Genomic DNA, 16,344 nt, shown 5'->3' on the forward strand with positions numbered 1-16,344 from the left:
TCAAAATTCTCATTATTAAATTTAATCAAACTATGCAACATTCTCAAACTCCTAGACGAGCATAATCAGTCTGTGCTCGGTTAAGTCCATTTTGTTATCTACTGCCAGTCTGGGATAGGACGAACATGTGCTTTATAAAAGCTTGGTTAGACTCTGCCTTCACGTTCGTTTAATGGATCATTTTTTTAAATATGCAGTTCTCATCAATAGTGTCCATGTTTCATCTACCGGGCTCTATGGATACCAACTCTAAACAGCACTCTGAATGGAGAGTGGAAAGAAACCATCTTAACCAAGCAAGCCGAAGAAGATCTCATTCAGCTCAGGGGACTACTTAGGCTTATAGCTCTCCTTTGCTTTTAGGCTCATTTCATCTGAGCTCCGTTCTCAAAATTATGAATGTTAAACACTTAGGAAAATGTCATTAAGTCTGACAAAAGTTGGAACTGATTTTTACTCAAGTTATAGCATCATGTGTGTCATAAAAAAACAAGTTTACCTTGTGTTACACCAATGAAGAAGAAAAAATGGTGTCACCTTGTGTAGAAGGTGTTCTAGCATGGCCTTAACAAACCTTTTAGTTGTTGGTTAGCTTATCTGCTTCCTTCACTGGTGAGAATCCCTAGATAGGATGGAAAAGGCAAGCAACCAGCCTTTATTTTTTAGATGCCGACTTTCAATAGCAAACATCATCCCAAAAGGTGTTTAACAAGTAGACCACCATAACAATCTACACATTTATAAGTTGTGGTCTCCATAGTGAGTTTGAGTTGGGGACTGAACCGTCTTCCTTGTGGTGCAATGCTTTTTCTCACTAGGCTGCACTGACGAAGGTCCTGCACCTTCTGTGGTCCTCTAGCAGTCTGAGATTTCCTCCATGTCTTGTTCCATTCCTAGGATCCTTATTTTGTTCATTTTCTTTCCTCCTAAAGCAACAACTTAAGATTAAAACAGCATAGTACATTGTTTAATATACAGTAGATAATCCTGTGTACCTTTTCATTAAAGTATACTGTCTTTGCATGTTTAGCGCTAGCTGTGCTTATAAGGACAACAGTGCAGTGTGACACAAAAGGACTGGAGTTCTCAGACATAACAAACAAAAGATCATAGTGGATTTGGCTCATGACATGTAAATGAAATTACTGGCAGATTATGACATATTTTTTTGTCTTCTTGTAGGTTTTGCTTTTGCATCTGGTCTGGCAACTACAATGACAATTGCACATCTTTTGAAGTGTGGCGACAATATAGTTTGCATGAATGATGTGTATGGAGGTAGGTTAACCTATGACCTGTTTATTTTATTTATTTATTTTTTTCTGTCTTCTATCACAAGGTCACTGGAGGCCTGCAGCTCTTGGGCACCCTCAATCCCCATTTAGTAATTGAAATTCCCAGAAATAATCTACCCAAAACATTGAGTTTTCCTTTTAATATGTTACTTACCCCATGTCGTTTGTAGTGGTGGCCAAGGGAAATTTTTTTTTAATCTCGTGTTCTCATAAAGAATGGAAAGAAGAACATTTGTGACATAATTGAAGCCAATAGCTACCTGTGCTATTCTACGGCAAATGATATGAAAAACGTCCATGAGAGGAAAAATAAGGGGGGGAAATCTTGTTACTTGTGTCGCATAATCCACATGTCCTTTATCCCATTGTATTCTCAAAACATGCAAAGTGCATGACTGTTTTGTGTAAAATTGTAGCGGGGCTACATAGTAGTCATAGTGTTGTCAATGTTTGTGCCGAGTGTGTTTTGTTTCCATCGTCCCGTTTGCTGTTTGTGTGTGTCAGTAATGTCGTCCCCGTAAATTCAGGGGGGACGGATGATGGACAGAGACCGCGGCCCCAAGATGGAAAGCACCTGTTTTCAATCACAATCGATTACATCCGGCAGTACTATTTAAGCAATCGGGAGGAAACGGAGGGAGAGAGAAGGAGGATCACATTTCACCACAACGCATCGACGTACCTGCTGTTTACCACATCGCGCCATTGCAACCAGTTTGTTTTCATTCCGCCTGACTGACTTTAATTCACTCCTCACCAGAGACCCCGGGGTCAGATTACATCATCTACCACAAGCCGAGGATTCACGGTGAGGTTGCTCCATTTAATCTGGGAAATACAAACTCATCTCTTATCAGTTGACCAGTCATCCGCATTCTGGACAGTTGTACACTCGGACTCAAGATCACGATCATTGCCATTTTCTGTTTCATTCATTGATGTTATTCGTTGTTGTTTGTTATGTTACAGGGGCAAGGAACAGCCTAGACACACAGGTAGACATGTTGATTTCACCCAACACATGTTTATTTACAATATTTACATCCATTGAAGTGCACAATACCCAGTGCCGCAGCACCAATCACCCCTCAAGTCCTTGGCCACAACACAATGCCTTCTCACAGTCTCTGGTCCACCTCCTCTCCTCTCCACCAAGCTTCGTCCACTTCCACCTGACTCTTGCCCTTGACTGGAGGGAGGTGGCCCCTTTTATACACCCCGGATGGACTCCAGGTGCATCCTGATGGAGCTTCTGTAGCCACACCCCTGTGTGGTGGAAGCTCTGTCGGCGTATCCGGAAGTTCTCCAGGTGTCCCCAATCCTCTTCCCCCCCCAGCACCTCCGGGTGTGGCAGAAGTGCTGAGGTCCAGGGCTCCCAAGGTATCGGGGCGCCCCTTGGCGGTGACCACGGGCCCCTACAGGGTTGAGCTTCCATGCTCTGTACCCGTGGCCCCCAAAGCAACCAGGGCGTGCACCCCCTCGTGTTCTGGAGGAGGCACAAGCCCTCCTCCTGTCCTCCTGGGCATCCTGGCCGAGCATGAACCCCAGCCGGGTACCACTATATACAGTGTGTGTGTATGTGTGTATAATATAATATAATATGGAGGTGACTAAGCCAGTATGATCGGGGGGGGGTTGTATAGTTTAATTATTGTGTACATGTCCTTCTTAAGTTGGCATATGCTGGATTTATGTCCAAGTGTCTGTTGATGGCGTTTTCATCTGATAGCCAAGACTCGGCCAACTCTCTGGCACTTTTAGTACTGGCCTTAAATTTTACTTTTACATTGTCCCAGTTGAATGTGTGTCCTGTCGATTTTAGTATGTGCATAGATCAAAGATAGTGCGTCCTTTCTTCTGACGGCGTTGCGATGTTCCTGTACACGTGTTGAGATTTTTTTTGACGTTTGTCCTATGTATACAGCTGAGCAAGAATTGCATGGAATACTATAAACTGCGTTTCGTGTTTCGGCTGTCGATTTCTTGTTTTTAGCATTAAACAGGACCATGCGCAGATTGTTCGTGGGTTTATGTGCTATTCTGATGCCCCACTTGGTCAGGGTGCGTGCCGTGCCTTCTGACACATTATGGTGATACGGGAGTGAATGCCAGGTGGGGTGGGGGTTCTGATTTAAGTCGATTGTATGCTGATTCCTTTGGCGTCTGCTGTGTAGACTCCGATTAATGAATGTTTTTGAGTATCTGTTCGAGGTGAAAAGTTGGAAGAGAGAGCATATATATATATAATATAAAATCTACATGGTGTGCGTGCAATAGTGTTTTGTTGTGTTCTAATATATTCACTTATTTTTACATATCTGCTTTTCTTTTGTGTTTGTTTACACCGTTGATTGTGGGGAAAAGTTTATTTGTTAGAGGTACGGCTTGATATTTAGATTCTTCTCAGTAATTCATCCAGGCCACAGGTCTTGGAGGTGTAGCTGCCGGCTGGGTAAGGGGTCGGCTGTTATAAAATATTGTTAAATAGTGTTTACCAAGAATCCTCGCCACACATCCTAAACAGTAAACTAAAGCCTCATGGGATTGATGTTTTTACTTGGAAAACCCACCTCTCCCTCTCATGCATTGGTCAAGAGTCCTTCCTCAGTGTCTGTTTGGCACCAGTGCACCTTCATCTGTGTCCCTTTGCCCTCCATTGAGTCTGCACTTTAACGGGGTTGTGTGTGTGTGTGATAATTGATCCCCTGATTGATGCCGTTGGGTATTGTGAACTCTTGGTAGGTTCCAACCGTGGTGGCAAGGTCAGAGGTGACATCTTAACCATACCACCATTACAAACAAAAGGTCCATCCAAAGTGTTCTAGCTTCCAGCTGTACCTTGTCTTGTACTTAGCTTGTCATGTGGATTCCTGACAGGAAGCGAAGCAGTGTGATTGAGGGTTTTGCACCATCACTACCACCGATATCAAAAACTCCTTTGTGCATGCTCTTCCTCCTCATCCTTTCTCTTGCATCAAAGTCCTACAGCGATGAGCAATAGACGGAGAGAGAGCTACCATGGAGTGATGGTGTTCTGCTCATTGAGACGGCACAATTATAATATACACTGATGATCTAAAGTGGCAGTAAGGAGAGGAAGAAATAAAGAAATGATCTGGGGCGTGAGCGACCAACACCACATTCGTAATAGACCACAACAAGTATAGAACCATGTCAACAGAAGCATATATTAAGTTAAACAAGAAATGTTGCTATACTGTAAATAAGAACATGTACAAAACAAACAAACCCACAGTATACATAATACTATGGTGCAGCATTATAAAAACAAATCGCAAAACAACACACTAAGCAAAGTAAACGCCTAATACAGAAATAATTGTAAGAAATGAATTGACGAAACAAGAGCCCTTTAAATATCCAGTTATTAATGATCCTTTACAGTCTGCCTGACTTCTTCCAATCTGGCGCTCTCTTCCCTTCTTCTCCCCCTTTTTCCTTGCATGGCTTTATAAGTATGGTTGGCTCCTTCCCTTACAGTTTATTTGGCCCTCCAAGCCAGGTGCTCCCTTCCACATGAACCATTGGCTGGCATTACAAATTCAGCCATTCAACTGTTAACAGAACTGGGGAAAGGTACAAACTGCCAATGACACTCCATCCCTACACCCGACAACCATAACAATGGTGCGTGTTCTTAGTATGGACCCTGCAAGTATGACTGCGTTGGTGTGATGGCTGTTTAGAGGCACACCCAAGACAAGTGCCTCGCCCATGTCCTGCCGACATGACTAGTTCTCTTTCTCTCTGCTGCGTGATCCTTGTCAGTGCTGTGCTGCTGCTTCCTCTGCCTCTTCTGCTGTCTTTTTACCACTTTATAGTGAAAAGGTATCACTCATTTTGGCCAAAGAGTTTAGATGCTGAAGTTCCCTTCTTGAAATACTGGCTGCTCCTAAGCAAACAGGGCACAGTGCTTAGCTTGGCAGACTAGATCTCAGCTCTCCAGCTCACAAAGAGAAACGTTTGTCAGCTTTGGCTCTCCAAAATAGTATGAGAGAAGATTTTGGAAAGTTATTTTGGCGAGTTCCCCCTCCCTGAGAGAATCCCTGAATTTCTGTCAACATTTCTCTTGTCTCTTTTCTTCTCACTTACTTTGAAAGATGGGGGTGCATGTGGTTTTAAAGAAAGGTTGAACCTTCTCCTGATTAGATTAGAGCCACTTCCAGCTACCAAACTAGTGGCTCTTCATAGGCCAGTTCCTCTGTCCATTAGAGTGGTCGTTTGTTGAATTATAGGTCTTTGTCCTTGCTTAAGTCTATTTTGCGCCTTCTGGACCAAGTTGTTCTGTAGAGGGTCCTCTGGAGAGATGCCAGTTCACTGCAGATTTACACCTCTGTTATCAGATGAAGCCCAGGCAGATCCTGGTACAAGATGGAGTTCAGTCATTTAGTTTGGAATACGTGTGGGGAAAGGTGCAAGTGGATGCCTGCATCAGTGTTAAATCTGCTTTCTTAACAGGCTTGGTGTGCCACGAGAGCCTAGCACAATGGGCAATGCCTACTTTGTCCTACAATCCTTTGTAGTTTTTACATTCGAAACAGTTCTGAATGACTTGATAGACTCTGGGTAGATCATATCCAAGTGACTTGGCTTTCTAACTTTAAAACAACGTGCACAACGCTGCCAGGATAAGTCATGGGACCTTCAGCCATAATTTGGATGGCTATTTTGTAAACTTTGAATATTCAAAATACTTGTATTTTGACAAGAACTTGGGTTTTACATACACTCCTAAAAAAAGTCAGTTTAAATTTTTTCCACTGGCAACTCTAATGTTGCACTATTTTTCCTAAGTTTCCATTGTGATTCTAGCTTGTTCAACGCCAGTTTGTTTCAGGCTGCCAAAATATTGAACCTTTAATTTTTGTTTTTCTTTCTTTTTGCCAGACCCAGTCCTTTACTAATTCATTAAACTTGTATGATAAATCCCAAGTTATTTCCTCACAAACATTGCTACATATGCATTTGCCACCCAAAATTGTGATCTAAAGTTAATCACAAGATTAAGAGCAAATATCTTGCCCACACAGGTGCTTTATATTTCAGTCTATGGGCCATGGAGGAAAATCTTAAACTTGGTAAACCCGTCCGTTTTGTAAGCCGGTTTTCATGTATTGATCTGATTCTTTTGATTATACACATATTATAAAATAGTTTTTACATGTCATTTTTGAGCTAAAAAAGTCCAAAATTATGAGATTCGGCCATTTTAGAAGAACTTAAGTTTTCTTTCGCAGTAACCTTTTGTCCACCCTGACCCCTCTTGAAAGACCAAATCACCGAAAACGTTTTGTGACATGTGGTTGCTTTTGTTTTGATTATCCTCTGTATTTATGTGATAATTCACACAAGCAAACAGAAAACGTATCCTTACCATGAGGGAAAAATAGCACCAGAAATATGCAATAAAACAATTATTTCCAGATCTTTTATTGTCACAACAAACACATGGAAGTGTGTTGGCTTGGGGAAAAATGGATGTATTTGGTCATTTCTGAAGCTTTTTTCCTTTGTGCATCTATCTATCTATCTATCTATCTATCTATCTATCTATCTATCTATCTCTCTCTCTCTCTCTCTCTCTCTCTCTCTCTCTCTCTCTCTCTCTCTCTCTCTCTCTCTCTCTCTCTCTCTCTCTCTCATATTGTAAGGCACCAGAGTGGGAAACACTCGATAAAGAAGAGTTTCCCACAAATAAAAGCTCTTGTTTGTTTTGGGTGTTGGGGAGCTTCAGTGCCCCCTGGTGGCCACTAATATCTATATATATATATATATATATCTATATATATATATATCTATATATATATATATATATATATAGAAGGCGCGTAACTTTAGAACACGATTTCATGTTGCAAATTCATAAATACCATGTTTGTGAAGAAGGAACTTAAAAGACACTGGGATTGTGTTGCACCCAAAATATTTACATTGTGGGGTAGGTTGCCACCACTGCCAGGCTGCAAATGGAAAGTTCATGACAGCATTTGTTCAGGAATATGCCACCCTACTCATGGATTTGGAAATGAGGGTGTCAATGTGCCAAATTTGCAATATGATTAAACAAATAAACTCTGGTTATGTATCTGTGCACAATGAACTCTCATTAGCTAATATTGCATTGTTTAACACAAGATCTCTTAATTTCATCCTTTATTTCAGGCACCAATCGGTACTTCAGAGAAGTAGCCCAAACTATGGGCTTGACCGTGTCTTTTGTAGACTGCACAAATCTGGAGTTTTTGAAGTCTGCTATTAAACCAGAAACAAAGGTAAAAACAGGACTGACTTTCCATATAACTAAAATGAAAAAATGCCAAACCGGACTGATTTCGCATCCCATTTTTTTTTTTTTGTTTTGTCTTCAGTCCATTCATATGCTTTCTAAGCTTATTCCACTTCAGAACCACAGGGAATTGAAGCCTGTTTCTGGCAGCATTCGGTGCACAGCAGAAAACAAGAATAAATGAGATGGCAGTATATCACAGGGCACGCTGACCTGTACAGGGGGGGAGCCAGTTTTATCCATATAAACATACTTTATTTCATCACCAGGTCACTGGGAGTGGAGTCCATTCCGTTAGTATGTGAAGCAAAGTAGAGTTCCAATTAAATGAAATGTAAACCCATGCATGCACACATGCACCCCTGCATATGCTGGACTAGTTCAATGACCGCACTTATCCTGGCGTGTCCTGAATGTCCACAGAAATAGCCTTGTGAACACCGAGAACTTGAAGATTTCACAAGGCTATGAATGGTACTGTGGTTTGTGGACCACTGAGGTAGCAGTGATAACCATCGTGAAAAAAACGGAATATAAAAGGGACGGGCGATCTTCTGGTCTGTACAACTAACAAAAGTTAGTTAGAATTCGTCACCCTAACTTGTGATTTTTTTTTTTTGATAATGCAATTAAAACAAAGGTATTAACATATGACGATCAGTGGGTTTCAACTCTCCAGATAGGATCATTTATTATTAAGTTGGAACTCTTTACTTGCATGAACATCAAAGGTGTGATGTGGCTCTGCCAAAATAGCTTCCTACTCCCCATGACCTTAGAAATGGTTGAATGGCTTCAGTAAATGTATGGATTAATCCTCATTGGGTTTCAATATAGTAAAGAGTTTTTAAATCAATAACTGTTTATAGTAGTTTTCTTAATTTTCATTTTACCTGTGCTTGAATTTCATTCTTTCCTGGCTAATGGAAGTCTGAAGTTACTCTTGTCCAACCTTTTTTTTTTTTTTTTGTATTGTATTATTTTGTAATCTCAGATGGTTTGGATTGAAACCCCTACAAATCCCATGATGAAGTTGGTTGACATTAAAGGTTGTGCTGAAATTGCCCACGCAAAAAGTCAAGATGTGATTGTGGTCGTAGACAACACCTTCATGTCTGCCTACTTCCAGGTAAGGATGTCATGGAATTTAATTCTTTTGGATGGATGGAATTCACAACATGTACAGAGTTAATGGTAGCGCTACTGCCTTGCAGTAAGGAGATCGTGAAGGGCAACGCTTTGAGTAGTGAGAAAAGCATAAAAATGTAAAGAATTGTTATTCTCTAATTCTATAAAAAGCATATATTGAAGCTGTGCCATCCATTAACGATATTTTTACAATGAACATTAGAACACTCTAGACGAGAACAGGCTGTTCAGCCCAACAAAGCTTGCCAGTCCTATCCACTTTTTTCTTCCAAAAAAACATCAAGTCGAGTTTTCAAAGTCCCCAACGTCTTACTGTCTACCACACTACTTGGAAGCTTATTCCAAGTGTCTATCGTTCTTTGTGGAAAGTAAAACTTCCTAATGTTTGTACGAAATTTACCCTGAACAAGTTTCCAACTGTGTCCCCGTGTTCTTGATGAACTCATCTTAAAATAACAGTCTCGATCCACTGGACTAATTCCCTTCAAAATTTTAAACACTTCAATCATGTCACCTCTTAATCTTCTTTTACTTAAACTGTAAAGGCTCAGCTCTTTTAATCTTTCCTCATAATTCAACCCCTGTAGCCCTGGAATCAGCCTAGTCGCTCTTCTCTGGACCTTTTCTAGTGCTGCTATGTCCTTTTTGTAGCCTGGAGACCAAAACTACACACCGTACTCAAGATGAGGCCTCACCAGTGTGTTATAAAGGTTGAGCAGAACCTCCTTGGACTTGTACTCCACACATCGTGCTATATAACCTAACATTCGGTTAGTCTTCTCAATGGCTTCTGAACACTCTCGGGAAGTCAATAGCTTAGAGTCCACTATGACTCCTAAATCCTTCTCATATGGTGTACTCTCGATTTTCCAACTGCCCATTGTGTATTCAAAATGCTGTAGGCTTTGCAGATACAGCACTTTATAGGTGACTTCTCCCACCCCTCCACATGTTTTGTCGCACATCCATCTGGCAGAAGGTTCTGTAGCATCCGAACCAGTAGTTCCAGGTTCTTCAAGAGCTTCTACTGCTTGGCTGTGTGGACTCTGAGCTCTGTGCTGCCCCTGTCCACTTGGATCTGCCCCAGCTGTTGTTCTTGTTACTGCTGTTATTATTATTATAAGGTTTTGTTAGTAATAATTGGAAATATCTAATTATATAGCATAGTTGTGCACTTGTCCTGTGTTTTATATTACACCACAGTCCTGGAGAACATTATTTCGTGCCACTGTATGCTGCAATACGGTATATGGATGTTCTGGCAGTAAAGCCACTTGAGTCGACTGCATACAGTAAAGCCATCACAACTGGCTATGATGAAAAAATTGATCACATGTATAAATATCTTAAATAGAAAAGGAACATCTTCAGCCCCTAGAATTTGAAAATTGTCCTAAACAAACTGTTGATGTACTGTATTCAAGCGATGTGTAGTATTAAAGGTTGAAACCTGGAAGCACCTGGGAATCTGAAACTGTGTTATAAACTTGAAGTAAAAATATATATTTTTTTATATCCCTTATATTCTCTTATGCAGTCTAGATGAGATAGTGAGACAGCTTGGCTTAGTAAATGAGTTTGGGTAATGGAAGTAGTCTTGTGTGCCCAGAATTGACTCTCAAACCTGTTCTTTCTGTTACCAGATCCTCCCACTTCAGCTTATTTGTCTGAGAAAAACATCGAGGAATGTCTGATAACGGTGGCCGCTGCAGGCTTTGCACCATCTTTTCCTTTGTTCCTGCTAGAAAGTGCTTGAAACTCCTACTTACTACTGGAATGTTCTGTTTCGTTGTTTACGAATCAATTAGCCGGTTAAGAATCCGTACGTGCGTACATAGTAACAAATGTTCAGAATGTTTCACAATCAGGCTGAAATTTCACAGGGAAGCAAACCGTAACGTCCATTATGGACAAAAATAAGCATTGTGGAGAAACGATTCTACAAGTATCAACTCTCTGCATTGGTTTGTGGACCACCCTAATGTATACCAACACTGTGGCTATATTCTGGTCTGGCATGTTTACATCTCCATTTAGACAGTAATGTTAATGGTCGTTCGTTATTTTTTTGTGTCACCTTGTCCATCGTTCTGAAGGAGCAGTGTTGGCATCGTTAGGCACCTTTTATGTTTTGAGTAATGAAATTTGCATCTCCTTGGGCTCTTCATTATCAAGTTCTTAAAAGAAGTTCTCTTCAACACACAGTTTACATTGAATGCTGTGAACACCAGGGGGCGCACAGGTCCCTAAACACCTGACAAAAACAAAGGCACAACACAGGCTTTATTTCAGTGGGGGAAGTACATTTCCCCTCACTCCCCACAGCAGCACAGTACATATAGGAAGCAGTAAACCCCAAATGCACAGTCCCTTTCTTCTCCTTGTCGCTTCGTCCTCCACCTCCCAACTCTGGCTCCCTGAATGGAGTGAGGCGGCCCCTTTTATAGCGCACCCAGAAGTGCTCCAGATGTTTCACAATGTCCTTCCAGCCACACTCCCGGGTGTGGCAGCAGCCCTGCAGAGGAGGGCTTGGCTGTTCTGCATGCACCCCCTGGTGGTGGCCCCAGCAGGGTTGAGCTTCCATGATCCAAACCCGTGGCACTGTAACAAGACAGGGGGGTTGCCCTCTATCGTCCCAGGGGAGGTCCTTACCCCAGTCCTTCCATTACGGTAAGAATCCCAGGTGTCTGTTACAATGCATATCCTACAGTTAATACTTTCACAAACATGGGTTACAGTTCTTGTAACCTTACATCCGTCACTATTGTTTGTAACTGAACAACAGAACACACATAACATATTGTTCACTTTTAGTGCATTGATATCTTCAAATGCCATGTATAATATGTTTGTTACAGAACGGTTTCTCCCTTACAACAAACCCTTTAATTTTAACACCTGTTAGTTTTATAGGGGTTTTTGTAGGCTACTTTTTGGTTGTATCATAATCGGAAACTTGCTATCGGTTAGACGATGTTTACAAGACCACCGCCGCTCTGCAGTTCCAAAGCTCCGCCCCCACTTTGAGCGCCAACTGTTCTCGCCCCATTTTTAAGCACATTTGACTCATGGTTGTCTCCAACCGTGTATATATATTTATAATTACAACCACCTTGCATAATTTTGGGGGATACAAAAATAAACTGCATTGTATTTCCTAAATTAACACTCAATACATGAGTTTTAGTGACAGTTAACCAAACTATAATCTGGAGAGTTGGTGTTCAGTGATGGCTTTGAAGAATCCTACTGTCAAAGTACTAGGAAAAGCGCTGACCTGCTAGTATCTTGTCTTCAGTTTTCTTGTTTTGCTGGTAACGTAATAACAGGTGAATCTTTTCTTTGCAACCAGTACACCCTATAATTTAATAGTGAATGCCCAGTTCCAGCTAAAATGTTGAATGGGGAGGAGACAGAATAAACTATCTATTGCTCATTAATCCAACCTAACACACAAGCATTTAAATATTTTAATCTGTCCAAATGTGGATTGGTGTAGAAATGTGACACTTTGTGTGCCGTCTAATTGTTCCTTTGCAGTATTAAGCAAAATTCACTCATGGAGGTCTCCAGACGTATGTATTATACATCTGGCTGGAATGGAAGTAGCAGCACCAGATCACGAACCCAATTACTGTTATCAATAAATCGGAATGTAAAGCCATAGATGTGTTAGTGTATTGGGGGAAGAAGTGAGAGGGGAGAGTTACGCTGGGTGTGCTGGGTACCCCAAATAGCGTAATTTGTATTTAAACTTTATTTAGTGTATGGCAACTAGCATACTGTTCACCTTTTTTTTTCTTTCTTCTACTTTTGTAGCGTCCATTAGCCCTGGGAGCTGATATTTGCATGTACTCAGCAACTAAATATATGAATGGTGAGTATTTTTAGTAGTACAAATTGTCACGCAATGTTTAAATTTGTCAGATAGATAATGAGGCACGTGTGTTGCATATCGGTGGAACAGTGAACATTTTGAGACTAATGTTTTTGAATCTTGGAAAGACAGCGGGTTTTAAAGGTTCACTGGGAGTGCTCCAGTTGAAAGCCTGACTTTTTATGAATTACATGTAAGCAAAACCCCGCATTTGCATATGTAGATATCAAAGGTCATTGCCAAAAAACTGGCTTTACATGGCAAGGAAGATTACAGTGACAGGCATGGGCTTACTCAGTTGAGTTTGTGCTTCTGCAGCTTTACACCAGAGCTGGATAAAAGAGTTTAACTATAGGAGCAATACAGATCGACATATTTTTAAACCTAGTTGCATCTTGGTTGGATTTCATGTCCTACAGACCTACTCACTCTCTAGAACAATTTCTGTGTCCTGCTCTTTGATTCACTATTAAGTTTGTGCTCCTTCTCACTGGCCTTGGTGCCAGTATTGAGTCTTGGTCAGACTTGGATAGCAAGGGACTGGGGGGCAGTGTTAGCGTTTTGACAGTGTTTGTTTTATCATGGATAAAGTGTTCATGAAAGGCACTTGAGGTTAAGGTTCTTTTTATATTGGTGGGCAAGTTAATACTGGAAATGCCTACATTAGAAGACTTCGTTCCCATGTACATCCTGCAGTACCTACCAGTTAATCATTCACTCATCCCAGACGTACTTCACTTCATGCTTGATAGAACTTTATTGTCAAAGAGCTCAGCAACACATTAATAGCGGCTGAAGCTGGTTATCACAGTTACAATACCTTAACAGGGACTAAAAGCCAAGCCATCCCGCTCAAGACCTGCACTCCTGCCAGGATTCACAGATGTGCTGGTCCATGTTCTGACTTCTTCACCTGAAAGTTACCTTAGCACCTCATTTTTAAACTATGGGTTGTGGGTTGAATCGTGAGGGTGTAGAGTCGTGAATTACCAATGTATTTAATGGGAAAGGATTGCATATGCTTTGCAAAGTATCTCGTGATGTTTTGCTGTGGAAGTTAAAGTCATCAACATTGCTCTGCTAGGACCACTGGCATGTTTTTTTTTTTTTTCTTCCACTAAATGGTGGTAAGTAGAGATTATGCGAGGAAGACAAATCTGGTAGCTGTTTATGTGCCGGGTCTTGAAGACACTAGGCAGGCCAACATTGGATTGTTAAGAAAAAAAACTGTATATATATATATATATATAGTTAGGGGCATCGCCTCTGACACTGACGTCCGAGGTTCGATTCCCGAAAGGGAGTGCAGTGGAGTGTGTACACCTGATGAGCCCAGAATGAGGGCGAAACACGTGTCATGTACTCTTTGCATTTATTTGACAGTAAACTATTTCAACCATTCTATGATCTGCTCCTCACAAACTGAGGGCACCGTGGCAGACGTTAGCAGATTGCTGGCCAACCACAAGCGTTACCTGGTAGGTAACCACCCATACAATCAGATTGTGACACAGACTACGAATGCCGTGAATATACATACAAACCATATCACAGACCTTCTCTTCCATACATATATATATATATATATATATATATATATATATAATATACACTAGTTGATTACCCAGTGGCTTCGCTCACTGAGTGCAAGGGGAAAAAAAAGTAAAATGTAGTCTAAGTTATTAAACAGTAAAACATTAACATTTTAAGAAGTAAAGATACATTGAGCACTACTGGAGTGGTTTCGGGTAAACTACATTTTAAAGGCACTATAACACAACAGGTAAGTATTACTAACAGCAGCTAAAATGTATTTGGATCATCTGTCGGTAGTAGATCCCTTTTAAAAGGTGCTACACGACGGCTGTGGTATAGAAATTACATTTTCTATGTGATCATCCAAATTTCTGTCTGACAACCTTCCACTAAGTGCCTGTGTTTCAAGAGAAAAATAATTCTGATAAATGTGGACGCGCCCTTCCGTGCTTAACGGGCAGAAGGTCCAAACAATTCCCAAGTCCAACACTTTACATGAAGAGATCTGTAAATCTTATTAGATGTAAACTCTCCATCTTCTTAAAATAATTGATCACAACAGCAACCTTGAATGTTGCGGGGTTTTAGTGACCGAACTCGCCTTAAGGGACAAACAGAGTCGTGCTTCGATGGCGCCGATTACACTCATTCGTAAAGATTTCTACTCTCCCAGGAGCCGACGGGGCACTTGAAGTGTCACAAACAGTGCGAGAAGAGAGGACGCTGCCTGACCCGTTGTTTACAGGTTGGTGCAGTTAAAAAGTAGAAAGACGCAAAGCTGTTTTCCCTCATCTCTTCTACTATCAAGTACTGCCAACTTAAAAAAAAAAAACAGTCCGAATGTAGCAGTTTCCGCAACAGTCACGTGGATGAATAAATAAAACTTCTCGGCGTGTTTGTGTTCTTTTTAATATCAGTAAAATAACTCTCACACAAATAATAACAATTCGTAAAGACGATATAAAAATGGCGTCCACAAACGAAGTTATTAGTTCCTGTATTATAATATGTTCTGTGGTCATACATAATTTCCGTTTTATACGTAATTTCCATATCGCGTGGTCATACATAATTTCTGTTTCAAACGCGAAAAGAATTTTGTATAATATATATAAAATGCTGCCTTAGCAAAGGTTTAAAGTTGCCTCACGGGCTGTAGTCCTATCTGGAATCGTGGATGTGGCATTCTGCACCCAGATAACTCTCTCTGAAAAGGCTGCACAAATAATATAACAGGAGCCAAGGGCTTGATTTGAAAGTCTTCATTTTTTTGAGTTACAGGTGTGGCTGTCCGCACTCCAGTCACTTCCCCTGAAAGAACATAATCTTACATGGATGCAGCACATTATATTAACACTCATTTGTCATTGCTAAATGTCTTTTAAAAAAAACAAAACAACTTGAACTAAGTAATACTCAAATTTTATTTCAATTATTATTTATATGTATTTTCAGAAAAAAAAACTGTCATAAATGTTAGATATGGAAAACTTACAACCAGAACTTTTGTCGTCTTCAGTGAGGTATGATACTTGCAAGCACAGTGACGGGTAAACCAAGTTGTCTTCTATGTCTGGCAGTGGTGATGTCTCTCTAGAAATGCTTTTTAAAATCTTGTCCTTTTCTATTGGGTACCTTTTTTTAACGGCTACTTTTATATAAGAGGTTGCATTAGCTGAAATTGGACAACTAATAAATTGCCATGGTCTGGTTGATTTTCATTATTTTTAGCTAACAATGAAACATGTTAGCCTTTAGAGTCCTGAGCCCTCATTTCAGATTCTTTTCTTACAAGTGCATATACACACTGGTTAGATTATCAAAGCTTAAACATTTATGAATTTCCCCTTGGGATTAATAAAGTATCTATCTTATCTATTTATATTCTAATGGTAGTAATACGTTTTCTTGCATTGTCTGTTATATATCGCCCCAAATTCCAACACTTTTTAAACACATTTGTCTGCCCCGTAGTCAGTCTCTTGAAAAACGTGTGAATCCTTGGTCCTTTATGATCTAATGAGCTCATTTGTGACTGTCTCTGACAGACTGTGAAAGCTTTCCATTAAGGGCGCTATAATTCGGCTTTAATCTTAGCCACACATTTCATTCACTTAAAAGCTGCATCCAAATAATTCTAAATAAAACACCCAAGTTAAATTTTATGAGTTGTATTTAGA

The 16,344-nt window shown here is 40.5% G+C and overlaps 1 protein-coding gene across 1 annotated transcript in view; it reads left to right on the forward strand.

The window, feature by feature from the left end:
- cth (cystathionase (cystathionine gamma-lyase)) overlaps positions 1–16,344 on the forward strand; it is a 70,628-nt gene that overhangs the window by 29,196 nt on the left and 25,088 nt on the right. Inside the window, exons 3-6 of the mRNA XM_028812163.2 lie at positions 1,183–1,278; positions 7,479–7,588; positions 8,597–8,731; positions 12,571–12,628. Of these exons, the coding sequence (XP_028667996.1) occupies positions 1,183–1,278; positions 7,479–7,588; positions 8,597–8,731; positions 12,571–12,628 (399 nt within the window). The remainder of the gene's footprint in view (positions 1–1,182; positions 1,279–7,478; positions 7,589–8,596; positions 8,732–12,570; positions 12,629–16,344) is intronic.

This window comes from Erpetoichthys calabaricus, chromosome 10, assembly GCF_900747795.2.
Source record: "Erpetoichthys calabaricus chromosome 10, fErpCal1.3, whole genome shotgun sequence".
Classification (NCBI taxonomy): domain Eukaryota; kingdom Metazoa; phylum Chordata; class Cladistia; order Polypteriformes; family Polypteridae; genus Erpetoichthys; species Erpetoichthys calabaricus.